General features: G+C 44.5%; 1 protein-coding gene across 2 annotated transcripts in view; it reads right to left on the reverse strand.

Annotated features, from left to right (window-relative positions):
* SUV39H2 (SUV39H2 histone lysine methyltransferase) overlaps positions 1–27,712 on the reverse strand; it is a 341,600-nt gene that overhangs the window by 194,505 nt on the left and 119,383 nt on the right. For both annotated transcript variants that reach the window (XM_078655014.1, XM_078655023.1), the window contains exon 3: positions 3,021–3,692. In XM_078655014.1, coding sequence (XP_078511140.1) covers positions 3,021–3,692 — 672 coding nt within the window. The remainder of the gene's footprint in view (positions 1–3,020; positions 3,693–27,712) is intronic.

Raw genomic sequence — 27,712 nt, forward strand, 5'->3', positions numbered from 1 at the left:
TACTGGATTTCAATATGGTGACAATTACAACTTGAGCAGGAATGGTGGCCACTCACCAGTTCGAAGAGCCTTTTCTTGCACTGCCAGCAAGTGAGGCAGTGGCGGCTGAAAAAAGAATGGACAAATGGTGCATGTTCAAGCAAATTTGCCACATAGGGCCGCTCGGGATGCACTACGAGCGAGGGGGGCATGGCCACCGGAAACGTTAAGTAGCAAGCGATAGTGTAGCGGGTGCAAAGGCACCGGGGCCAGGAGCCCAGTGTAGCTCAGTTATTGTTGTTTTTTAACCTGGAAACCTGGGGGCTCAGAGGGTGCACTGCGACCACGGGGATAGCAGCCAGCCCATAACACCCTTATCGGCAGCCATCCGCATAACAGCCCATGGCCTTTTAGGTGCACAGGGAATCAGAATCTGGGGCCCACGGCCACATGCTTCACACGCCACGGCTTATCAGGGTGCCCGGTGAACCCAACGCCTTCTGCAACACACGCCATTGCCTCTCGGGGTGTACTGAGGCCCTTGAACCAGCAGCCACCCCTTCACATGCTATGGCCTCAGGGTGAACTGGGACCCCAAGCAAGTGGCCCTCGCATCGCAACGATGGCCTCCGTGTAAACTGTGTGGACATCGGGTGATCGGGTACTAGAAACACATTGCCCTCTTCATTATTCAAAAATAGTTTTGAAAGCCAAATGGGATCTATTTGTCTAGGAAATGGATGCACATTTATCTGGGAAATTGGGATTTATGTCCCAGTGAAGACAGGGTGTTGCAGCGTGGATTTAAATCGATTAGCCCCCATTTCATACATATTCTTTTCCTTTTCTCATGAGCGACGTGGGGTTTATCCGCATTATTCCCACACGTGCACGAGGCCCTCCAAGTTCTGCCCAAACACGAGTTTGTGTGTGAGTTTGTGTGCCTGCGTGTACCTTTGTGTGAGTAAGCATGTCTGTGACACCATCGTGTCACACCTAGGGTGGAGGAGCGCGCAAAGGAACGCAGATGCCCTAAAAAGTCCATATTCCCCTCTGTCTGGAGGGACTTGTGTGTGGTAGGTGGTGCATAAACGAACACTATTAAATACGTATAAACAAATGGCATCTCACACTGCACAATGCGCCGAAATCCACAGTGCACTGCTATATTTAACACAAAACTCAGAGCGCCGAACCCACTCTGTGCTGCTTTTTAGCCGTGCGGTTTAGGAGGAGCCTGCCACCCCACAGGAAGTGCCCAGAAGTCGTGCGGCTCACATGCTGACCTGTACCAAGAGGCTGTCACATTCAGAATTCTGTAAGTTAGTATGCAACGTTCAGGAGCAGACTCTTGCAGTGAATAGAGACACAAGAATCCTGCATCTTATACCTGTGCCCCCGCCCCCCTCCCGGCAAAGCGCTCCAGCCCTGACAACCATTCACCGCCAATTCTCCAGACAACGCTCGACCTTAGCCTACTGCCTATCACGGCTGGCATGACGGGTGGGTGGGGGGTAGGCAGGGTTTAATTAAAATAATATAAAACTTACCTTCCCCTGGGTCCCGTGCTGCCTCAGCTCCTGGCCGTGTCCTGACTCCCGCGTTTTCCTGCTGCTCTCCTGCACAGGAAGCAGTCACCCACAGGCAGTCTCCGTCCCCTCCCCTAAGCCAACCACAATGCTGCAATGGCAGCGTTGTGATTGGTGCGGACAGCGCCCAGCCGGGCACCTATGGGGGGGGGGCTTTTTTCTCTATTCTGCATTCAGCAGTCTTCATAGAGAAAAGGGAGAGTGCACATGACTAGTTTGGCCAGCCCCTAGAGGACCGACCAAACAGTCTGGGCCCACATTATTGGGCTAGCCACGCCTACCCTGCTTTACGGCAGACCTGCCCACCCACAAACGGGCAATTCTGCTTTCTCGCAGTGCAAGAAGCAGAAACATAAAATGGTAGTTTTACCATTTTATGTTTCTGCTTCTCGCACTGAGAGAAAGCAGTGAGGTGACGCCCCTCTGCCCTAATGAATCTGAGTATATGCTTTATAAAAGGATGTGATCAGGCCGTTGAGGCCAGGCGCTTTATCCCCAGGCAAACTCTGAATGACCTGCACTATATGTCTGCGGAGACAGGAAAACACCATGTCTAGCCTTGCGCAGATTATTCAACCTGCGGATGTTCCAGTACAAGCACCAAGTAGTAGCTCCTGATGTGTGTGTGTGGGGGGGGGGGGGGGGGGAGGGAGTCATATGGCCCAAGGACGTTGCATGGATGATGCGTGTTTCTTGTGTGGTTACCATTATGCCGCAATTAGATGTGCGAAACAGCAACAACAAAAGAAATACAATTCAACACCAACCTACCACCCACTTCCAAACACACAACTAGTTGAGGAACAATCTCTCACCATCCACCCATCCCAACTCTCTGTGAACACACAATGATAAATCGGGGTCACCAGTGGGCCAAGCGAACAGACGAGTTAATACGAAACTGAGTGGCGTAGGAAAGCAAAGAGGTTTTAAATGGCACTCTCTGAAAGGAAGGTTACAGTTGCAGGATGGGATAGTCTAGGGTCAAAAACCACAGTTCATGCAAATGTATTCAAATTAAGCCAAAACAGAGTGGATAGGTAGGTGAGAACATTTTAAAATGGCCTTATTTAATGCTTTAGACACACAAATGTCCACAATATGACCAACTGCATAATCTATGTGACATAAGATTCAATTACTCAACCACAGTGGCCATGTTAGATCCACCATAGACTCACATTGTGTGTAGGAGCTGGATGCTTCAGGGAAATCGCCTTCCACATCTCCAGTCTTAGGCTGCAAAAGCAAACTCTAAAGCATCAATGGGATTTTCTAAGAGTGCAGACATGTCCTTCAACCAAAGTAAACTAGAACGTGAACCAATGGCAGTACAATATGTTTTTTATGTTTTTTTTTACCAGACGTAACTCTGGAAAATATTTAAGAATATATCTTTGCAAACTTGCATTAATCAAAATATTGGCAAATTGCTTTTGTCCATGTCCATACCTCTCCAACGTATTCCATCACAAAGCTATGCTGTTTAATATTTTGAAGGGTTTTCACACCCCAGCCACGGCCATTGTTAGTCCTAAATATGCAAAGGGAGTAGGGCGATCCTTTTTGAACAACTCTGTTAGGACAATTCAGGTCACATTTACAGGCTGAGTTGCACTCGAAGATGGGGAAACCGGGCTGGATTTTGAGCAGCCGATGTTCATTGTAAGGAAAAAGAACTCCGGCTGCAGCTGGGCAGCATGAGTCAGAAAAACAATTCGAGCAATCACAGCCAACCAGCACTTCAGTATTTAAATTAATTTTGTAGGAAGCCTTATATTCTTCAATATAGTGGAAGTCCAAAGGTGGACCTTCAAGATCCACATTATTTTCAACGAAAATCCTACTGTTCTGTTTCTTTTTGCTGTTCAGTTCTTTTTCCCACCTCCGAAGAGCTTTTCTTTGCTTAGCTTTCTTAATGACAAATTCCGCAGCAGCTGGCTTTAGGGTTCTGACACTGTTTTTTGTTACGAATACCTTTCTTTGCTTCATTGTTGATACGAACGTTTTCAAATCATTTCGAAACGCTTTAAGCAATAGTGGACATTTCAGGTTTTTCCTAGGCTCCCACGTGTTCGTAGATACTGGCCATCCTCTCCACTTTACAAAGTAGAAGTTGAGTCCCTTAAAAGAAGGAAAACATGTTTTAGCATATCATACATTACAGAAATATGCAAGTAATCGCAAACCTAAAGTATAGAATAATTCCTTGCCAGCCATCAACATGATTTTAGAGGCATACAAAAAGCAGCTAGTTATAAGTTTTAAAATATATATAGATACATTTTTCAGTGGGTAACTAGTGACTACACAAATGTTGAATCCATTATCACTTCAACGCCCTTCCTTAGCACAATCTTTAGAGTGTGAGAACTAATGTGTGCCCAGGAGACAAGGAACTCAAGTCTTCCCATACAATACCATCAGTTACAGTTACTCCTCTCTGTAGTTAACCTCCTTTTTAGGTTTGATTCATTTACTATTATTTCAGCGTTAATTCTGCTATTCTTATTAGATAGGGCATGATGTAGTTGCATTCTTTTTCACAGTTTGAGAATCTTGTGGTACTTTTTGTTAGGTGCTGAGAGTAAAGCAGCGGGTTTACAATTTCTATACCACGAGGACATGCTGTCAATTGTGCGTTGTGTTCTTCGTTCCCATGCCTCATATATTAACTTTAAGAACTTTAGGCCAATTTCTCAATTACCTTTCCTGGCAAAAATCCTCGAACATATATTACAATCTTTTACTCGCCACATGGAGTCCAATCAGCTTCTCGAGCCTAATCAGGCGGGGTTCAGAGCCCATCACAGCACGGAATTGGTCATGCTTTCAGTACTGGACGATCTGAGACTTATGGCAGACAAAAAAGTGCTGTGTGCTCTGGTACTACTAGACCTATACACGGCGTTTGATACTGTCGATCATTGCCAACTACTATCGCGGATTAGTGATCTAGGGATCCAGGGCACGGCTCTGGCCTGGCTGACCTCATTTCTTAGGGACCGCTCCCAGCGAGTACAATTAGGAGATCTGGTGTCCCATCTAGCTATGCTGGTTTGTGGAGTACCACAGGGTTCAGCCTCATCTCCCCTGCTTTTCAATGCCTATCTGCAGCCTTTAATTGCTGCCCTGAATCAGATGGATTGCAGGGTTTATAACTATGCCGACAACACCCACATTTTGATCCAGATCGACCACTCATCTAGGGCCCACCTGAGTATGCAAGATATTCTCAAGTTCACCATCAACTGGAGGTCGGCAAACTTGCTAAAAATCAACCCTGAGAAACTGAGGTTTTAGCGGTCACTACAACCTCAAACCCTTGGAATGACCTGTTCTGGCCTGCAGAACTGGGGCCCTTTCCTGAATCGGCCGTGGCCGTAAAAAGCCTTGGTATCAAGATTGATGCCTTGCTATCCATGACACAGCAAGTGTCGGCGGTGGTTGGAACCACTGTGGTCCTATTGAGTCAGCTTCGGAAACTGTCTCCACTGTTGTCCTTCGGCACCCTTAGACTGGCAGTTTCAGCCTTGATCCTGTCGCGTCTCGATTATGGTAACTCTCTATATCATGGTCTACCAAAAAATCTTCTGGCCAGGCTTCAGGTGGTAATGAACGACACGGCGAGATTAATCTTAAAAAAAACCAGACATACACAGGCCACGCCCTTATTGCAGAACCTACATTGACTCCAGATTCTACAGAGAACTAAATTTAAGTCTCTGTATTGTGAATAAGGCTGTTCATGGCTCCGCCCCTAGCTACATTAAGGATCGATTGACTAAGTATTGCCAGAGTAGGGCCCTCCGGTCAGCTGATGCCTGCAACCTGGCTGGCCCCGGTACAATCGTTCGTCCTTGGGTGGGCGAGCCTTCTCGACCTTAGCCCCTCAGGCATGGAACCCCCTTCCCATTGAACTTTGTAAGGAAACGAATCTCCTCCGCTTTAAGAAGAGTTTGAAAACTGTACTGTTCTTAGAGGCATGGGGATCACTCTGAAAAGCTCACTGCATTCTCAACCAGTACTGGACGTTCGCTGATAGCACTTAGAGACCTCTGGGTGATAACGCGCTTTATAAATTCACATTAACATAACATATATGTAAAGGCTGGTCTCTGGCTTCTGTCTAATACAAAATGGTGCCTAGAAATGTGGCTTAATCTATGTGTAGGTTTGTCACTTTTATTCGCTGAGCTCTCTCAAGTTGTGGGAAGGACGGGAAGGCAGGAGTCTGTCAGTCTTGCCAAGTATTACGCCTCAGACGTGACACTAACGCATTTCAGTGTGGTGCTCCGCATCACCGCACTGAAATGCATTGTCACACATAATGCATAGTGGCGGTCTCAGGTGTACATGATGGCTGCAAACGTGAGTGTGGCAGCTGGCTGCAGGCACTGCCTGTGGTCTGCCTGCACCAGAGCGCTGCTTCTATGGTCTTGAGGTAGTGATCCCAGCTAAGCTATGGCCTCAGCCTGCCAGTCTCTCTGCTACAATGTATCACCCGCGGCCGCGCTGCTATGTGTCAGCCTGCCTGACGTCACGTCCGTTGCCCAATGAATAGCTAGGGCTCCGCGGGGTATGTAACATCCTGCTGGCTCAGCGAGCGGGGAGTTCATTGTTCAGGAACTTGAAGGCGCAAAGGCGGCCGTAAATAATTACGGGGCAGGCAGGACTGTTGCTCGCACTATGGCCCAGCCACACTGTGCTGTAGGCCATTATAATCAAGGCCAACGCAGCATTCACTTAATTTGCATCTCTGGAGACGTGACCAAGGGACTAAACCCTCTTTGAGAATGTTGGGGATTTTGCTATTCCAGTCAAAACGGGCTCCTGTAGTTAACAGTATGTGTCATCTTCCACTGTGCCCATGTGCTAGGAGTCCAAATGCAAGCATGGACAACGGGCCCCCTATTAATATGCTGAGTAGTAAATAATATATATATAACTGGGGTGCAGTGGGCCCCTCACAGCCCTGGGCACTGGTGCCTCTCTACCTGTTGGAGTAGTAAGAGCCACAAACCAGATTCCTTGGTCCTTATGTACTTGCTGGATGCTAGGCTATGTTTTTTAACGTGAAGTGCACTTTTCTCCCTCTCTCTTCCCAAAGCAAACCTGCCTCTAAGTTGGGCACCACCACTCAGTTGTGGGAGCCAGAGATACCTTATGTAAATTAGACATTCACTAAAATGATGACTTTAAGAACTAACTGTTCCTGAATGAACGTTATCATGCTTGTAAGATTGTTAAAAGTGACTGCGCTGGTTCTTCAAGTAGACCTCCATCACATTATGTGGCGTCGTGCTCGTGGTGCATTCTCCGGTTTCATAGTATTGGAAGATGCACCACAACCACACTCCAGAATGTAGGGAGAGTATTCAGTTATCGTACGAAGCCTGACAGGATAGGATGTACCTGTTTGCTGCCTAATAAATCTCTTACTTGGATATCGTATTGGACTCCTTCATTACATTTTGGCGACGAGGGTGGGATTGATTATAGCAAGCAGGAAGATTTAAAAACCTACGCAAGAATTTTTTTATTATTCCCTACTCCTTTCCTGGATTTAAAAAAAAAAAAAAAAAAGAAGAAGAAAAGAAGCTTCGTAATTTTGAACACAGAAAATCTTCAGGGAACATTTGTGTACTGTGAGTACTATTGGCATAATTAATTATACTGTGGATGATATTTGGACTCATATAGTAATCGTTCTTGATAATTATTCTGGAATACCGATTACTAGAATATTGCCGAAACGTTTGGTTGTGTACTTGATCAGCACGAGGTTTATTTATACTCTTTTCTCCGACGTTGCTATTTAATTCCGACATAACCAATTCAAACCTTAAACTGCATAACTTAATTGAAGCAACGGTACCTCTGTGCATTCTTCAAACGGGACGAACGTTCTGGAGCGGGACACATGTTCGTGCTGCGAGGCTTTCTTCACGAATTCTGTGACGCACTGAGAGGCTTCCTTCATAAGTTCTGTGACGTACTCCTCTGAACTTTGAAGACGACACAGCACGCCACGCTCTACATCATCACGTGACTAAGGTCACGTAACGTGACTCCATATTGTTTACCGTGTCAATTTCATTTACATTTCGTCAATTCATCCACGAGTGTCCTGTACTTCATTTTCAATTAACGGAAGATTTTGTTATTACTCAGAAAGATCTCCTTATCTGAACTAAAGGTACTATTTGAATTTATTTTTCTAGCGGAAATTGAGAGACAGTGGAAGTAATCTTAAGATTTGATTCTGCGGTGATGTGCACACCAATGTCGCATGTTACATTGAAGAATTTCGGTGACATGCACACCTCACAAATCTTTTACTTATTTTAAAAATTGCTCTTATTTTTCTCAACACTGAACAATTAACTTTCTTTTTTGTGGAGTCATTATATTTTCATTCGTTGTTGTTCTTATTTAATATTAACATTTCATTTACAGGTTGTTTAAAAAAAAAAAAAAAGAGAGTTCTAGCTAAATGGCATCACAAGGAGGATTGAATACTCTTGTCCCATTTTTGCCCCGACCTGGTGAACCATCAATCAAATGGTCTGATTGGAAGGTTTATTTTTTAAATTATATTGAAGCCTTAGAGGAAGAACAGGATGATGCATTTTCTCAAAATAGAAAGAAGAAAATGCTTCTACATAGTCTGAGGCCGGAGGGCAATAGAATTTTTAACCAGATGGAAAAAAAAGTTAGGGCTGATGGCAACACTGCATTCCTAGACGCACTGGAGGATTTCGATACACATTACCATCCTCCAGTTTGTGTAGGAATAAGCAGATACGAATTCTTCAAAAGGAAGCAAGGGAAGTCAGAGTCTGTTGAAGATTATGTGTCTTCTCTAAAGAAGTTAGCCATTAATTGCGAGTTTAGCACCCTTCATGATAGTTTCATTAGGGACCAATTGGTCATGCATTGCAACAATACTTCCATACAAGAAAAACTTTGGACTTGTGGAGATTCTCCACTTAATGAGATTTTTGCAATCGTTAGGAAGGCAGAGATGTCTAAGAGGTGTGCTAAGGTCGCTCTTAAAGATAATGATAAAGAAGATGGATTAACAGTGAGCAAAGTGTCTCATAGTTATCCAAAAAAGAACAATTATAAATCCTTTCTCTCTTATAAAAAAAAACGTTAATCCTGGTACATCTTTTAAGGACAGAAAAGAAAACATTCCTAATTGTTTTAGATGTGGAATCAATGGACATTATGCTAATGACATGAAATCTCCAGCCTTAAAATCGAAATGTAATTTTTGCAATAAAATCGGACACTTCTCTAAAGTTTGTAAATTCAGATCTGGCAAAGATAAGAAAGTGGTGAAATGCATTGAAAACTCTAATGAGCCGAATGCAGAGAACTATGATGCATCGAGTGATGACAGCATCTTTTGCATCCTAGATTTTTGGGAGGATGAGAGCGCAGTACTGAATGTAAATTATAGATCTAAAAAACCTACTTGCGATATCTTAATTGGGGGAGTTTTAATTAACATAGTACCTGATTCTGGCTCTCCCTACACGATTGTTAAACTTGACATATGGAAAAAGTTATTTGCACATGTTTAAAAAAAAGGAGTTATTGCCACCTGATATTAGACCTGTCACTTATACCGGTGAGAGAATTCCTATGGTGGGGTTTATTGAGGACAGTTTTGAATTTGAAGGGCGGAAATGTTTGGGCAAGTTATATGTTGCTGAAGTAGGTCCATCCGTCCTTGGCTGGATCGATCAAGGTGCTTTAGGCATTATTTTAAACGCAAGAAGTGATGTTCAGGCTTTGATTCTTGAAGAGGATAACAAAGAATTTCTAGACAGAATAACCTTGCAATTTCCTAAGGTTTTTTCAGGTGGAATTGGGAAATTAATTGGCTTCACACACAAGATTATCTTAAAGGATGGTGCTATACCAATCTGCCATAAAGCAAGGAATATCCCCTTGAGTGTCAGGAGTGATGTCATGAAGGAATTGGATACCTTGGAAAAGAAGGGTGTCATTGAACCAATAGAAAGCTCAGAATGGTTGGCACCATTGGTCGTCGCGAGGAAATCTGACGGCCGTCTTCGTTTATGCATTGATTTAAGAGACCTAAATAAAAACATTGTAATTGATAAATTTCCTCTCCCCAGGATTGATGAACTTCTGGCAGAAAGCTGTGGTATAAAATGGTTTTCTTCTATAGACTTGGTATCAGCTTACCATCAAATTCCTCTGCACGAGACAAGCAAAAAACGAACTGCCTTTATAACTCCCTTCGGGTGTTATCAGTTTATAAGAATGCCGTTTGGACTGGCATCGGCAGCGGCAGTCTTTCAACGCATGATGCATAAGTTATTCAAGGGTATGGAAAGAGTGACTTATTTCCAAGATGATATACTTGTAATGGGCAAAGTCAAAGAAGACCATGACAAAAGACTTGTTTCTGTCCTAAAAACCCTTGAGAGTAATGGTTTGACAGCTGAGCTAAAAAAGTGCAAATTTGGGATGAACTCCTTGACCTATTTAGGACATGAAGTAAGTGCAAAAGGTATCTTTCCAAAAAAAAAGTTGGTTGAAGCAATTGAAAATGCTCCTATTCCCAGTTCAAAAGATGACCTTAGATCATTTCTAGGGATGGTTGAGTTTTATTCGAAATTTGTGAAGAATTTTGCAGACAAAACCTTTAATCTTAGACAATTACTTAAGATAAGAGAGGAGTTTGTTTGGAATGATGTGTTACAAAATGACGTTGATAATATAAGGAAGGAAATTGTTAATGCCTTTCCTCTTCAAGCATTTGATTACACCTTGCACAACATTATCACTATAGACGCCAGTGGTAAAGGTTTGGGGGCTGTTTTTTGACAGTCTGGGAGTGAAGGATTAGAAGTCACAATTGCTTTCGCATCCAGGTCTCTAAGCATTCTTTAAGGCAAATTCTCAGTTATTGAGAGAGAGATGCTAGCTGTTGTGTGGGGTATTGACAAATTTAGACAATTCGTCTGGGGCACTAGATTTACTATACGGACAGATCACAAATGCCTACTTAAAATTCTCACCTCAGAAGGGATGTTGAAGGCCACTCCTAGACTTGCAAGGATGAGTCTTAAGTTACTGGGCTATACTTATGACGTTAAATAATCGGCAACTAGATTCTTTTTGCCAGAAAGATATTCAAGTCGTTCTCCGCTACCTGGCAGTGACAACCCGTATGATTCGTTTGAGTGTAATGAGGTTGCTATTATCCATGAGGACAATGACCAAAGATTAGTAGCCATTTCTAAGAAAGACTGGGAAGTGAATTGTGACAAAGATGAGATTTTAAGCTCCGTTAGTAGTTATGTCACTAGAGGATGGCCACATAAGTCAAGTTTGAAGGAAGAACTGAGACCATTTTGGGAAATCCAAGATGAACTTTGTATAGATGATTCAGATCACTTGTGTAGAGGTGATAGAGTAGTTGTTCCTCGCTCTTTAAGGAGTAAAATATTGTCTATCAACCATGAAGGTCACCTAGGTATCATGAAGCTGAAATCAAGAGTAAAGTTGTCATACTGGTAGCCTGGATTGGATAAGGACGTTGAAAGGTTTGTTCAAGATTGTAGTATTTGTGCTAATGCAGATAAATCCTTACGTGTATTTAAGCCTACTCTTGGGTTTAGACACATTCCTGTTTATCCTTGGGAGGATTTAAGCATGGATTGGTTAGGTCCAGTAGAAAACTGTGAGGGTAATATTAAACACATCCTTGTTGTTATTGACAATTACTCCAGGTGGCCTGAAGTTGAAGTAACTGAGAGGTATGATGCCAGAGTTGCTGTTGCTTTTCTTCCTAAATTGTTTCTACAAGAAGGCGTTCCGAGGAACATTTTAACTGATAATGGACCACAATTTAGATCTGAGTGTTTTTTGAATTTTTTAGAAAGGAATGGTATTACTCCTAAAAAGACGCCTGTTTATCATCCTGCTGGGAATGGCATTGTTGAGAGATTCAACAGGGTAATCATGGGGAGCATCCAAGCCTCCATTTGTGCAGATAAGAATTGGGAAAAAGAATTACTAGAAACCATTTGGGCTTATAGAATTACTCCCACCAGTACCTATTACAGCCCGTTTAGGATCCTTAGAGGAAGGGAGCCATTTACTAAGGATAATGTTGCTTGGAACTCAAAGAAGATTTGTGGGAAGTGGTCACCAGCCCTAGTTCGTTCAAGGCTAAGGAAGATCCAGGACTCACATATTAGTGAATTCGGAAGGAAAAATGTTACTAAAGAGGCTGAACTCAAAATTGGGGATTGGGTCAGAATTAAACTTGACACTAAGGTTAAGAAAGGTCAGAGTAAATTTTCTAATCCTTTGCAGGTTGTAGAGCTTTATGCGAAGTCTGCTAGACTAAGTGATAACAAAGTTTGGCATCATTATAGAATGGCAAAATGTAAAGGGAACTTTTCATGTTCAAAGACCAACATTGAACCTAATCTATCTTTTGATTGGATGTGGGATGAGGTTACACAGGGTAATACTGAAGAGAGGGTAGATGTTAGAACCTCTTCCAATGATATTTTGGAATCATCTGCACAGTTGCCTACTTCCTCCGCTACTCAGTTACCTTCTTCTGGATTATCCACGTTGCTGCCTTCTTCATCTGCTGGCCTTAATCAGAATACTACACGCACTGGTAGACAGATTAAGGTCCCTGCTCGGTTCAGGAGCTATGTGATGTAAGCTTCTTTATGTCCGGAGTGGTCAATGCCAATACTTTTCTACTGTTTTCTTTTGTCTCCCTTTCCTTTGTTATTTTTCCTTCTTAGTTTATTGTAAGGAGAGGGTGTGGGTAATATCGTTACTGTCATTTGCAATGTTATAATACAAAGTTATTATGAAGATGTATTGTTCTTTGTTCTCTATTAATGTAAAGAGGGAAGATGTGGTGTCGTGCTCGTGGTGCATTCTCCGGTTTCCATAGTATTGGAAGATGCCACACAACCACACTCCAGAATGTAGGTAGAGTATTCAGTTATCGTACGAAGCCTGACAGGATAGGATGTACCTGTTTGCTGTCTAATAAATCTCTTACTTGGATATCGTATTGGACTCCTTGATTACACATTACCATTATGGATAGTTCAAGGACTCACACACGAAGGCAGAATGAAAAGCCAGTGTGTATGTACCAGAACAGTGAGCAGTGTTACTGTGGTGATATATGTTAATGTTATATGTTGTAATGGTTGTATTGTACTGATCTACTCTGAGTCGCATGGTGTCACTCAACTCACAGCCTTGTAATGCATTCTCGAGCGTTGCTGACCGGATGTTGAGGTTTCCCCAGTAACGCCATTCCTGGTGTTGGATGCCGAGCAGCTAGACGGCTCCGGTCGTGATTGTAGGATTTACCGGAATAAACCTACAGAAAACATCTCCTGCCTCCAGTGTGTCATTCAACAACTTGGTGACGAGGGTGGGATCTTCTCCGCACCCACCGCCAAATTCTGTTGTTGGATTTACTTTCTCATCATTCCACAAGAGAAGCCGTCGCATTGCATTTCTTTATTTTGTCGGCGCTGCTTGCAACCCTCTATCCACTTCTTCTCCAAGCGAGCCTTCAGGGTCAAGACTTCAATTTTGACTTATTTTGTTTGTTTGGATGTGTGGCCGTTTGGTTATCTCGAGCTCCGGCTCTTCAACTCCAATTTGAAGTCATTTCACGCGTGTGCAGCATCCACTGTTACGTCACCGCTCATTCTTTATAAAAAAAAAACCCACCAAGCATTGAAACTTGTGTCTACGGTTACCCCAGTAACCAAGCTGGAAGCACGTATGGTGGCCATTATCACTTGGATGCTAATGACAAGGGTAACTCGTCATGGAGTTTCCATTGATTTCAATGGAATTTACATTGACCCCATGAACATGCCTTAGCATCCAAGTGGTTAAAAAAAAAGTGTTTGTAACTTTATTTATTCACTTATACGGCATAAGCAAGCCCCTCGCAGCTTCATTTCCTGCACTTTGTGTCTCCAGCGTCACACCTCCAAAAGCAATAGGCACACTTTTAAATATGCTTTGCTTATTGTGCTTTTCACAGCGATAGTCACGCTTTATACACACTTTGCCTATTGCGCTTGCATTTCATTGAGCCTACATTTTTCATCGATAGGCACGCTTTTAATCCAGATTGTACAAATCCTATTGCAGCTACATTTTTCAGCGATAGGCAAGCTAATAACATATTGCAGTTACATTTTTCAGCGATAGGCACGCTTTAAGTGTTTACTTACAAAGCCTATTGCACGTCCATTTATCAGCGATAGGCACGCTTTAATAAAATACATTTTGTCAAGAGCTCATTGACAAGCAGCATTCTCCCAGGTTCTCCCATCACCATATTGTCAGATTCGACTTTTTATGCTAACTGGAGTAGTCATGTTCCCATTAGAGAGTTTGTTAAGTCTAATTAAATGTCCATAAAAACACGATTCGATGCTGGTAAACATTTCATTGACCTACCTCTAAACAAGCATTTGCAATGCAATAGGTCTCGCATTTGCTAGTTTGAGCAATGCCTTTTATTTGCTTGTTGATTTTTAAAACATGAATAAAATGTATTGTTATTTACAATGCCAATAGCTTAAACTCACAAATGCGAGACCTATTGCATTGCAAATGCTTTTTTTTTTTTACAGGTACTTAAAAAAATAGGGCACTACAATTTTCAGCATTGTTGAGGCCTCTGCATTACAGAATGGAACACACCGTTTTTTTTCTTCCACAGGGGAATTTATGTACCAGGCACCAGTGAAACAAGTAAACTGAACAACCAGAGACTTTAAAACCAAGAAAAGAGTTGCACAATACACATGAAGACAAACATTATCACGAATAATGACCGTAATCCCATATACTGACCTGCTGTCTCGAGACCGGGTGGCGGCAGAACAGCAACTGAAAGGAAAGCTGCAACCTGCAACATCAGTGCCTCAGGGGTCAAATCACCAAGGTTTCAGCTGTACCCAGTGCGGGCTAATATCACGTGACACAAGGCAGTAGTTTCAACTTCATGGATGCGCGATGTTATGATGTTAGCATACTAGTAGTTGGGAGTGGGTGGAGCTAAGGGGCCAGAGGAAGAGGAGGAGCGGACACAGGAAGAGGGCAGTTAGAATAGGGACAGGGAAGGCAACAGAAGCATGCAATAAAGCTCCAATAGACTAAGAATCTGAGTCTGTGTTTTCTTTGTAGCACAATGCTACAACTGGCGACGAGGATGGGATAGGCATGTCCAGTGCCCCAGAACCCTATCAAGAGCACCCTGTCCTGTGCAGTGTCTAAGGAAGAAGAACGCTGCTGTGTGGAGCCGTGCTGCCGTCTAAAGAAGAAAGGCCAGCAGTGAGTGACCCTCTCCCCAGAGCCAGGGGATTGCCAGAGGTCTGAAGGGACTGAAAAACGAGCGCCAGAGCGTCGGCAGGAAAGAAACGCTTCATTCATCGCGCCAAAAACGGGACCCACGCTTGATGCGTGTAATTTGGCGTGTCCCAAGTGAAACAGAGGTCAGGAGCCCACCCCGACTCTGCTCTGCACCCCACAGTGAAGAAGAGGTCCCCAAGGTACAAGGAAGTGCCCTTGGAGGATCCGCTGGCAGGCGCCAACGAACGCAACGTAAGCTGAGCTCAGAACGGAGCTCGAAGAATCCCGGCATCGGAAAACCTCACGCCCGATGCGTGAGGTTTGGCATGCTGTCGGCGTAAGTGAGAGCGGGAACTGTAACAGTGAGCTGAGCCCACCCCAAGCTCACCTGAGGACTGCTGTGGCCTGCTGTGGCCGAAAGAGAGTGCCTCCTGGTGTGGACTGCCCCTGCGCCAAGGTCCACTGTCAAGCGCTGCTGAGCGCGGTAAATCTGGAGCCCGGCGTCGGAAAAACCTCACTCCGAATGCGTGGGTTTTGGCACGCTTCCGTCGAAGGACCCTGCAAAGTGAGGCGGGAGCCCACCCCGACTTCACCTGACTGCAGTGGTGACCAGAGGGAGCTAGATCTGGAGGGTGCTGCTCCTGAAGACGACTGCCGGTGAGTCCTGGGTGAAGAAAAGGGCTGAATGCAGTGAAAGAAAGTAGTGCCTGCAGACAACTACGGCGGCCATCTTTGAGTCAGGCAGGCTCTAAGGACATACCCTGTGTGGTCCATAGGCGACCATCTTGAAGTCAGGCAACAGCAAGAAATCATCAAGCATTGGCAAAAGTGAACAAGCATTGGCAAAAGTGAACAAGCATTGGCAAGAACAAAGAAACAAACATTGGTAAAAGGAAGTCAACAAGCACTGATAACCGTAAGGTAGATGCAAGTAAACGAACATTGATACCTGCAAATAAACAAGCAGTGATACATGCAAATCAACAAGCATTGACACATGCAAATCAACAAACATTGGACAAACGGAAACAAGCACTGGCAAGAGCAAATAAATAAGCACTGGCGAAGGGCATGCCAGCATTGGTACATGCAAAGAAACGAGCATTGGTACATGCAAATAGACAAACATTGATACATGCAAATCAACAAGCATTGGACAAACGGAAACAAATATTGGCGAAGAGTAAATAAGCATTGGTACATGCAAAGACAAGTATTGGCGAAGAGTAAACAAGCATTGGTACATGCAAAGAAACAAGCATTGATCCATGCAATATAAGTAAGCGTGGATAACAGCGTGTGGACAACAATGAACAAGTCTTGGCGACCAAACAGAATAAGCACATGCTAACACGAGAGTGAATCAACTAACAAGCAAGAACAACCACAAGAGTGACTTAACAAACAAGCATTGACAAACAAAGGTCAGCACGGGTGGAAACGCGAACAGTGAGAAACGCAAGCGAATGCGCAGTGGCGAATGTAATGCAGTAACGCGTGTCCATAAAATAAAAGAAGCGACAAGCAAACATAAACAAAGACGACGCACAAATAATTACAACGGAACCAGCAACGAGCACAAGCCAATGCAAGTGTGGAGTAGCCGGTGAACACACACAACAAGCAAGTGAAACCCAACATTGTCACTAACCATGGATAAATTCAAGGGTGCAATGTTGACCAAACACGAGTGCACTGAAAAAAGAACTGACAATCAAGCTCAAGCTAAAACACAAGCAGAAGCAACTGAAACCCGAAGAAAAGTGTACAGCATAATGCCCCGCGTCTACGACAGATCAGTACCTTCTTCTCTCATGGCGGGAGGAGACGTAGCTCAATGTTTCAATCCACACCTTGAAGTATCGCCCCCAGCGGCGCGGATTGACGATTGGATCCAGGGCCTCAAACGGCACTGGTGGCTGGAAGCATTGGACAATTTCTTGAAAGCCAACGGTGAGCAAAGAGAAAGAAAATGTCTGGTGCTACTCCTCCATCTGGTGGGTCCCGGGGGCCGATGCCCAATTAGAACATTTTCCAAAGAAGAAGCGGACATCTATGACAGACTCCAAGAGGAGCTCTGTGCCCATCTCAATGCAGAGGTGGATCATAATCGCATGGTCTTCAACACAGCACGGCAGGAACCAGGCGAACCATTGCCGCATTTCATCACTCGGTTGCAAAGTCTGGTACAAGGCTGCCATTTCAACACGTTTACAAATGAGGATGCTGTTCGGCTCCGAATAATTGAAGGCTGTAAATACCCCGAAACAAGGCACAAAATACTGAGAGGGCATTGGTCGCTAAAGGAAATTATCAAGAAAGCCGAAATTGGAATGCAAGTCCAAACAAGAGACAAATTGAGGGATGTGCATCTGAGTACAAAACTTCGAGATACCTGGGAAGAGAGAACCCAGAAATCCAACAAACACAAAAGGAGAGAGAGAGAAGGCAGACCAGCGAAAAGACAGAAAAGACAGCGGGGGAGACACGGTGACAAGGAAAGTGACAAGGAATACTCAGAGTCAGATTACTCAGCGTCCGACCACTCAGAAACAATCAAAGATTACTCAGAGTCAACCATCCAAAGAACAACTCCCCGGAATTATTCATCCCCCAGGAGTCCCTCAAGAAGTCAGTCAAAGCATAACACACGCTACTCTGATAAAGAGGGAGCGTCCAGTGGGACAGATTGCACTCCTGGACAAAATGGCATTCTGCACAACCAGTGGGGGAGAAAGACAAACCATAGAAGGGGCTGCAGTGGTCAACACAGGAAATCGACGCCGGAACATCAATCGCCAAGGAGTGAAGATGAGTCCGAGGAAACAGCTGGCAGGAGAACACACCACCAACAGATCAGAGATACTAGAGCACCAAACAATTGGGAAGGAGAACCAGATCACACAAGACGGACTGGTCCCTCACAACAACAACAAGCAAGAAAAGATCCATGCATTCATGGGCCCCAAAGCATCCATGGGCCCCGCGACAACGAAGAAACAGAGCATAGATGGGTAACATCAGGCGAGAAGGACGAAGAGGCAAAAGCTTGGGATCAAGCACAAGGAACAAGCACGGAATCTTCAAACAATCTCCCAAATGAGACAACATTGAAGATGTTCCAACAAAGACACACGGAGAAGCTTTTCAAAGACAATTCCGAGGTGGAAAGCAGCTCGTCACGGACTACCCGGTTCCGAAGGCCACCTGGTAAGACATTCCCAAAGGAACACTCACAGAGGGAACTGACGGAGCACCCCTCTGATTCAGAAAGCACGTCGGTCCGATCCTTTGAGTCGGCAGAGTCGTGGTCCCGACAACGACCACGCGCAACATTCTTAAAGAAACATTCTCAGAGGGAAGTGAGGGAGAACCCCTCTGATTCAGATAGCATTTTGGTCCGATCCTTTGAGTCGACAGAGTCGTGGTCCCGACAACGGCCATGGCGCCAAGCACCTGAACACATCAGCGAACCAAGGGACACTCTTCCCGTCAAGAGCGACATGTCTCACACCAATGTCAATGCACACTCGATCACTCCACCAGACAACCTGTCACATCGAGCACAGGTGCATCGCGACACAAATACTACACCGTCACCCCGGGTAGGGGCAGCAAGGTTGACTCGAAGGTCCTGGTCCTGGTCCTATAAAATGGAATCAGACATCGTGGCCATTAGCACCCAAATAAAAACGGACCAACCAGTCGATCTGCAAAGGAAGCCAGACATGTCAGGAGAGCCAAGTCATCATCGGATGAGAACAAGACACGCAAATATTCAGCCGGTTCCAGGGTTTGCCTGTTCTAGGCGCGAGCAGGCGTGGGAGAGACAACCCGAGACAGCAAATCAATCTCCAAGTCATACCAAGATGACCTCCACCGTTCATACCCCACCGGCTGGCATCCCAGACTCGAAACAGGAAGACAGTGTTGTTCTTGACCTGACAAAGCAAAAGGAAGTAAAAATACATGCAGACACTCGCCAGGGAACTAGGATAACATCCCTTTGGAAAAGAGGCCGAGCGTCACGTGAGCAAGAGCCACAAAGGAGGACAGACTGCCGATATCAAACTGAGCTTGCCATAGGCACCTCAGACACAGAAGGCTCCATCTCTCCAGACATCAGCAACAGAGCTTGTCTATTCACAGACGAACCATTGGCGATCACGAAGAGGAAAGGAACTATGTTGACGGCGGAGTCCGAGCAGTGGCGAGTCACGAGAAACATCTCGCACTTTAAGAAGCTGTCACAGGATACCTCCAGAATCCTGATGAGTGAAATGGACATGCCCAGTTTGGATGAACTGCATTCAGATGATCGTGAGAGCACTGCTCCGATCATTGAGACACTAAGTACTAATAGTCCGAGAGCCAGGTCGCCACGACCTCATCGTGACATACATCCACTCAAGAGACTGATCGTAGAGACCGACTGAGAAGTCAGTATGTTTTGTTTGGTTTTTTTTTGTCACAAAGGGGGGAGATGTTATGATGTTAGCATACTAGTAGTTGGGAGTGGGTGGAGCTAAGGGGCCAGAGGAAGAGGAGGAGCGGACACAGGAAGAGGGCAGTTAGAATAGGGACAGGGAAGGCAACAGAAGCATGCAATAAAGCTCCAGTAGACTAAGAATCTGAGTCTGTGTTTTCTTTGTAGCACGATGCTACACTCAGGGCAGGCCAAATTATCTCCTGACTCACTCACGGACCGGACATTAACCCTACCCACTGAGGCTTCTCTATTGTGCAGATCTGGGGTCAGGAGGGGTGAGCTGCAGATCTCGGTACTTCAGCACCTCATGCAGGTCTGAACATAGAAGTACTGCACACACGGTAACCACCCTGATGCGCTGTATTATCTCACTGCACAGGAGTGACCCGTGCAGTGCAATTCAGTCATTTTCCTCGGTTACTATGTGTAGCCCATGTTATTCCCTAAAGGGCATCTGACTGTTCACTAACGAGAAAATATTTGGAAATGCTGATACTCACGGCCTAGACTACTTGACAAAAGTAACATTGTGAATAAACTCAGAAATATATGTATGGCAATTTACTGTTATCACGGAAACATGCAAAGATGACAGGGTCTAATCACAACGTACTGTGACACGAAGAGAGATTCTAAACAAGCGGCACTGAAAGCGATCACATCGCAATCGCTATTATCAAACAAGCTCGGAACTCCGGATCACCACAATTAAAAGCATAAAATATAGTACTTGGACTCCAGTTCTCATACTGTAAAGTAGAACATTTTTATATTACTTGATTGGAACACAGCAAGCGCTTGTCGTATTCTGGGTAAAACTACGGCTTAAAAGGACTCGGCGAAGCAAAACTACTACCTCGTGAACACACGATTCAAGAACCTTTTGATAAGATGTACTTATTCTCTGCCACGCACATATTGTACATTTACAACACGTATGTGCCAGGAATTGTACTATGTCTTTCATTTTATGTCTGGTCTCTTCCTGCAAAGGACTCTGGCGTCACCCTAGCATGGTGTGCTCTATAAACACCAACACAAATAAAGGATAAACACCCCGAGATGTGTTGAATACCAACTGGCTGCTGAAGTAGGTACAGCATCAATTTGACAGCTAGTGCAACCTTTCACCAAGGTGCAGTTCAGTATACCAGAGAACAGTGGCGTTAGTAGTGTGCTCTCCGCGTAAGGGCAGTGTCTGGGAAGTGGTCTGTATAATCAAGGGCAACAGAGGCCCACTAAGTGCCTCTAGGTCGCTCGCTCACTGCATACTACTGTGCACTGAAACCTACTTAACCTCGGTTCTGGTCTTACAGTAGGATTCAAGCCCCCTGCCATGTGCCTGCCAAGGCCACTACCCATGCTGGAAGAAGCAAGGTTGCTTTTAAAAGCCTCAGCCTCTCCTTAAACAAGTCCCATCCCACAAAACTGTTGTCAAAATCAGACTACCTCCTGAAATGATAAAAATGAAAATGGGTTTGTGAGCTACACCTGTGAATGCCTAAATCTGCTACTTTCAGCCCCTTTCCTAGTGCTGCACCAGGCTTCACTCTTTACCATAGGCTGCTCCAGAGAAGGGTGCCTGCACTGCTGCTGTGTGCCCCACAGAGCTAGCTTTATTCTGCTTGGAGTAGGCAAATTTAACATCACCGTTGAGGCGACACCCTTAACATACACCCCACAGAACACAAACAGTGAACAAATCAAAAACGAGAGAAAAATCAGTCTGGAAAGAGGGCAAGAGAAGCTTCCAGCAGCTGCCAATCTGTGCAGAAGGAAAGTACTGCAGCAAGAATTCCTCCCGACTTCCCTCCGGGTGACGTGCGGCATGACCCATGTTCTGATTGATGCCTTGGGCATGCCATCGCTCTCAAACCCGCACACGAGCTATATTATGCACCTCCCTTCCCCCTGAATGCTGGCAGAGGGTGCCGATGCTTCCAAAGACTTGACTAATTGTATCCGGGGGGGTGGGGGGGGGGGGGACATTAGAGGCGGGGGCTCATCTCGCAAGAAGCTGGACGAAGGATTCGGTTCCTGCCCGCAAGTCAGTGCCTGTTTAAAGCCATGGCAAACCTCTGGGAGTGCAGAGGCCTGTGCAGGAGGCACAGTGGCCCCCGTTAGGTGAGGCTACGGACGCCGGGAGCTAATTGATTACAAGACCCACTGTGACGCAGTCCGTGCCTTTCGTCGGAAACTGGAACCACGTAAACAACAAGCATTGGTCGCGCGCGCCTCGCGCTCAAAGTTTAAACAAGCAAGCAAGACAGAGCGAGGGGAAGGCAAATGGAAACACAGCAGGTGCCCAGCTCCCCCACCTTCCTCACCTCGCTCCGTGCTCAACAGTCCGCCTTCCTCACCTCGCTCTGTGCTGAACAATGTCTCCTCAGGCCTCGGTAGCAGCTTGTGAAAGTGAAATCGTGGGGGGGCGCGAGAAGAGGCACGCGCATTCACAGCCTATGTCTCCAAAAGTGCGCGGTCACAGCCATTGTCTCCAATGTGTTTGCAACCTCGTGCACCTCTCCTGTCCCACTTCGCTAAGCTACCCAGCAACAATAAGTCTTGTTTACACGAGCAGTGCATGGCGCTGCATCAGTAGGCGAGACCTGAAAAGGGAGACTGGGTCTCATTAAAAAACCCTAAAATGGTTCCTAAAGGTTGTTCCAAGTTAACTACACCGGCCTTGGTTCTACAAGGAGGTAAAGGTTCAGCTCTTTTGGAAAATAAGGGTTGGTGGAACAGGAGAGCTCGTCAGGGTATTTTCTTCTCAGGCAGATGTTATTGGTAAACATACTGAGACTGAACATTGTGACTGGTTTGATTTGCATCAGGTCCAAGAGTCCATTCCCAATACTGCTTCAGAGGCGGTTCTTGTTCAACCTGTCCAACCTCTAGTTACTGATTCAAATGATTTGTGTGAATCTTCTTGCAAAAGAGTTTCACGTCCTAAGCAAATTCCGTACAAGTTGAAGGATAATGTTTTGCTGTAACCTTCTTGCTTTGTTGTATTTCATTTTAATTGTTATGCTTTATCTAAATTTTATTTTCTCATCACATATGTTTTTCCTGTATTTTTCTTTCTGTTTGAGAGGAGGAGGGTGTTGTAATGGTTGTATTGTACTGTTCTACTCTGAGTCCCGTGGTGTCACACGACTCACAGCCGCCTTTTAATTCATTCTCGAGCCTTGCTGCCGGGCTGTTGAGTTTTCCCCAGTAATGCCAATCCTGGCGTTGGATTCCGAGCGGCTGGACGGCTCTGGTCATGGGAGTAGGATTTATCGGAATAAACCTATAGTAAACCGCTCTTGCCTCCAGTGTATCATTCAAGATTATACTCTGCAGATTGCCTGCCTTGTGCTGTACAGTGTGTGATGCACGAGAACATTCTAAGTTCTGACATAGAATGTTGTTGTTCAAGCTAAGGGGACAGTTGTCTCTTGGTGCTGCTACACAGGAACACTAACATACACAGCGCTCCTTGAACCTACAGTGTAATTTGTACTTCCACAAATAGGCAACGAGCTGTTTCTATTGGAAAAGTACCCCCAGATGACCACAGAGACGACCGGTTTTAAAAACTGACATCAAGCGCTACGGATTACGCTGTAATGGCTTCTCATTTGCTGAGACACAAACCCATCTCATGTGTGTAGTAAATTGCTGGGAGACTTCATGTGTAGTAGAGCAGGTTTATTGTAAGAGAGATACAGCAGGCATCTTCAATTCAAGCTGGCCAGGCACAAACTGCCTCCACCTAGAACACTAGGAAGAGCCAGAGCCATCCACATTCTGGAATGTATGACACAGGTAAGATACAGAGTAAAACATAGAAATAAAGGTAGGATAAATATACAACACATCTCCTCTCGTTGAAACAAAAAACAACTTTAGAGCCAAAAGGAAAACTTATCATTAAAATGAAACTTAAACCAGTATCGATCTAAAAACATGCTTGTCATTGAAAAGAAACTTAAAACAGAATAGATCTAAAAACATGTTAAAGTAAAGAACCAGAGTAATGTATTGAAGTAATGAGAGGGACACACGTCACCCCTCTGAACAAAACTAATCACAGCAAAAATCGTTTAGGTACACAGGAGGTCTACGGCATCTTTGAGGCCTGGAAACAGACAAGGAAGAACTGGGACCAGGAAGACAACCAGACTGATCAGAAAGTCTGTACGCATGCTGGGAATCAGGAGCATCTCCCCCACCATCACTCCTACCTAAAGCATGCACAGGAACAGGTGCAGTAGGGGCTTGAGAAGAAATAAACATGTAGCCTGAACAATCATTCCCACAAGTATTCTGATCCTGGATGAACACAGAAGAAGCTGGCGGGGAACCAGAACCAGAACCAGCTTTCTGATAAAGAGCCACCCTCCTTAAGTTCCATTTCTCTCCATTGGAAAGAACAACATAGTGAGGATAGACCATTTTTACAGTAAAGGGACCACGGAATTTCGACAAGCCACCAGAAACTCTGCCAGACTTCACTTTCACCAGGTCACCCTTAGCAAGTTTGTTAGAGCCCACTTTCGACCCCTGCCCCACAGAACCCTTATTAGAAGAGCTAGGAGCAGAAACAGGCACACAAACACTCTTTGCCAGATCAGATTGAAGGACCATTCCTCTAAGCCAAGAGGGAATTAGCTTAGTGCTAGGAACCCTACCCCTCAAGAGCTCAAAGGGAGACTTAAGCTGAGTACCATGAAGAGTAGTACAATAGGCATAGACCATTTCACGAACGAGAGAAGAAACAGAAGAGCTATTGGAAAGAGCCATCTGAATGGTACCTTTCACCAATCTATTTAAACGCTCACACAAACCATTTCCTTGGGGATTGTAGAGAGAGGTCCTGTGATGGGAAACACCACATTCAGCCAAAAAGGCTTGCATATCATGTGAAACCAACTGCGTGCCATTGTCAGTAATGATGACATTAGGAAAACCCTCCAAATAAAATAAAGCTTTTAAATGTTTAATGGTCGTATCAGTGGTGATATCCTTCAGAAACTCCACAGACAAACATTTGGAATAACAATCTACGATGACAACAGCAAACCTCTGAGACAGAGGCAGTTCCACCATAGGGCCAATGAAATCCAGACAGATGGTATGCCACGGAACTTCAGGAAAATGCAATGCACCCATACCAGACCCAACTGAAATCTTCAATCTCTTCTCACCTATTTTACACGTATGGCAATCCTCAACCCAGGAAGAAACCATAGAATCCAACCCAGGCCACCAGAAATTCAACTTGAGCCTTTGTTGCGTTAAGGTCTGGCCAAGATAACCCTCATGCGCTATGGAAATAAGTTTTGGCCTCAAATCAGCAGGAGGCACAAATTTATCTCCACGCATCACCACATTGTCTTCACAAACAGACAGATCATCAATGACTTTTAAGAAAAGACGAACAGAAACATGCACACAACTCTCCCTACGCGAACCCAGTTTGATCAACTGGATAACTTCTTGCATAACACTGTCTTTGGACATAGCCTCAAGCCAGTCAGCACGAGAAAAATAACTCTCACCAAGAGAAAGTACATCATCAATCCAAGCAATATTTTCCTCCATACCCTCAAGACTGAAACCAGCATTCACACTAGACAGAACAGCTAGTCTAGACAAGCAATCCGCCTGAAAGTTCCTCCATCCAGAAATGTGAGATATGTCAAAATGGTACTCTTGGAGATTAGAAGCTAACCTCGCCAACCTTGGAGAACTACAGGTTGCACCACCTGGGGAAAGAACTCGGATAAGAGGCTTGTGATCAGTTTTTAGGTTAAAACGTGTACCCCACAAATAAGGACGAAAATGGTGGGCACCCCATGCAGCCGCTAAGGCCTCTTTCTCAATGACAGAGTAATTCTGTTCACACTGAGAAAGAGTACGCGAAGCAAACGCAATTGGCCTCTCACCATCTTTATGGGTTTGTAACAGGACAGCACCAAGCCCACGTGCACTAGCATCCACCAACAAAGTGGAAACCTTGTTTGTATCAAAAGGTGCAAGACCTTTTGCCCTACAAATGGCTTCTTTGATATTATTAAAACACATTTCAAGTTCAGGCCCCCAAGAAAATTTGCAACCTTTTTTTAACAAAGCTCTCAAAGGCAAGGTCTTCTCAGAAAAGTTCTCCACAAATTTGGAGTAATATTCAATCAACCCCATGAATGACCGTAATTGGTCCTTATCACACGGACAAGGAGCAGAACGTATTGCATAAAGGAGATCTTTCTTTGGTTTAACTCAGTTAGCCGAAATTTCATGTCCCAAGTATTCAATGTCTTGGACAAGAAAAGAGCACTTCTCCTTACGCAAAGTAAGGCCAATGTCCCAAATTCTATGCAACACATTCTTAAGAACATGATTGTGATCAGCCACCGAATCTCCAAAAACCAAGATGTCATCCTGAAAGAACACTACGTTCTTTAACCCCTTAAAGATTTCACTGACCAACCTTTGGAACACACTCGCTGCCGATATCAAACCAAAGGGAAGACGAGTGAATTGGAAGATTCCCTCCGGAGTGATAAAGGCAGTGAGGTGTTTTGAAGACTCGTGGAGCTTGACCTGATGATACGCACTCTTCAGGTCAAGTTTAGAGAAGTATCTGGCTCCCTGAAGAGTAGACACCATCTCAGCAATATTGGGTAAGGGAAATGTGTCCGCAACAACACACTTATTCAATGCCCTGAGATCAACACAGAATCTTAACTTTCCGTCTGCCTTTTTAGAAATGACCACAGGGGAAACCCAAGCTGATGCTTCTGTTGGTTCTATCACTCCAGATTGAAGCATTTCATCAATCAGGAGTTTTACTTCATTACGAATGGAAATGGGGATTCTCCTTACACGATGCTGCACAGGCAAACTATTCTTCTTCAGTTTAATGAGGTGAGCATAACCTCGCAGTTCACCCAACTCCTCTTTGAATACAGACCCAAATTCATTTAGAATGCATTCTATTGCATCATCTTCCACAACCATAATCTGATTCTTTGCCCTAGGATTGATGACTATATAGAGATCATATTGATGTACCCAACCTAGGATGGGAGGACCATCTATGGAGACATACACTTTACCAAAAGTGAATCTCTTCTCAAAGACAATTTCAGATTCAAAGAAACCAAGAATTTCAATCTTCTGACCGTTAAAGCCCTTGGGAGAAATATCACTCTCTTCTAAGTTTAAACCTTCCCAGAACGTGTCAAATATAGACTTAGGAATAATGGTGTGACGTGATCCTGTGTCCACCATCAAGGACACTTCATGGGAGTCAATCTTGAAAATGGCTCTTGGTCTGTTTTGTCTTGGATCATCACTAATAACATCAACTTCATCAATGACTAAAAGTCTTTCAGCCTCAGCCACGATGTCATCGCTATAGTCATCCACAGTGGCTACTCTTTGTTTGGGTTTTGCTTTACACATTTTAGAGAAGTGTCCAATTTTACCACACTTCAGACACTCCTTGTTGGCAGCAAAGCAAAACCTTGCGTCCGATGAATGGCTACTACTCCCACACCTATTGCAAAATGTATTCATCGCGAAGGATTTTTTAACTGGAGGTCTGGGTCTGTTTTTGACCACAGCGATATTATCTCCACCGCAATGTTCACACTCCGCCAAATTTCTTCTATCAGAGACAACAGAGACTTCTTGTTGAGGACACGACTTATGTGAATCTAGAACCTTCATGCATTTGTTAGATTCTTCAATAACTTTAGCCAGGTCAATGGCATCTTTTAAGGAAGGGTTCTTGGCAGCCCATAACCTCTCCTGGATCTTTTTATTTGAGCATTGGACTATTAGTTTATCTCTTATAAGTTCGTCATTCATAGTACCGAACTTACATTTTACAGATAATTCTCTGAGTCGAGCCACAAAGTCATCAATGGTTTCTGAATCTTTTTGGTGTTGGGTATAAAACTTATAGCGGTTCATAACCAAATTCTCCTCCTTTGAGAATCTGACTTCGAGCCGTGCAACCGCTTCTTTAAACTCATCAGGCATTTCCTGACCATTAGCTCTCAAAACTATCGGCAAAAATCTAAAAACTCTCTGTCCTTCTTTCCCAAGAGTACTCAAAAGAATGGCCTTTTTCCTTTTTGCAGAGAATTCCTGTCCGTCTAGTGCCTCAAGATAGTTGTCAAACATTATGTACCAATCTTCCCAAGGAACTTCTGGGATGCCAGGTTCAGGCAAGAATTGTGGAGGCAAGGTAACT

This window comes from Lissotriton helveticus, chromosome 1_1 (genome assembly GCF_964261635.1).
Source record: "Lissotriton helveticus chromosome 1_1, aLisHel1.1, whole genome shotgun sequence".
NCBI lineage: Eukaryota > Metazoa > Chordata > Amphibia > Caudata > Salamandridae > Lissotriton > Lissotriton helveticus.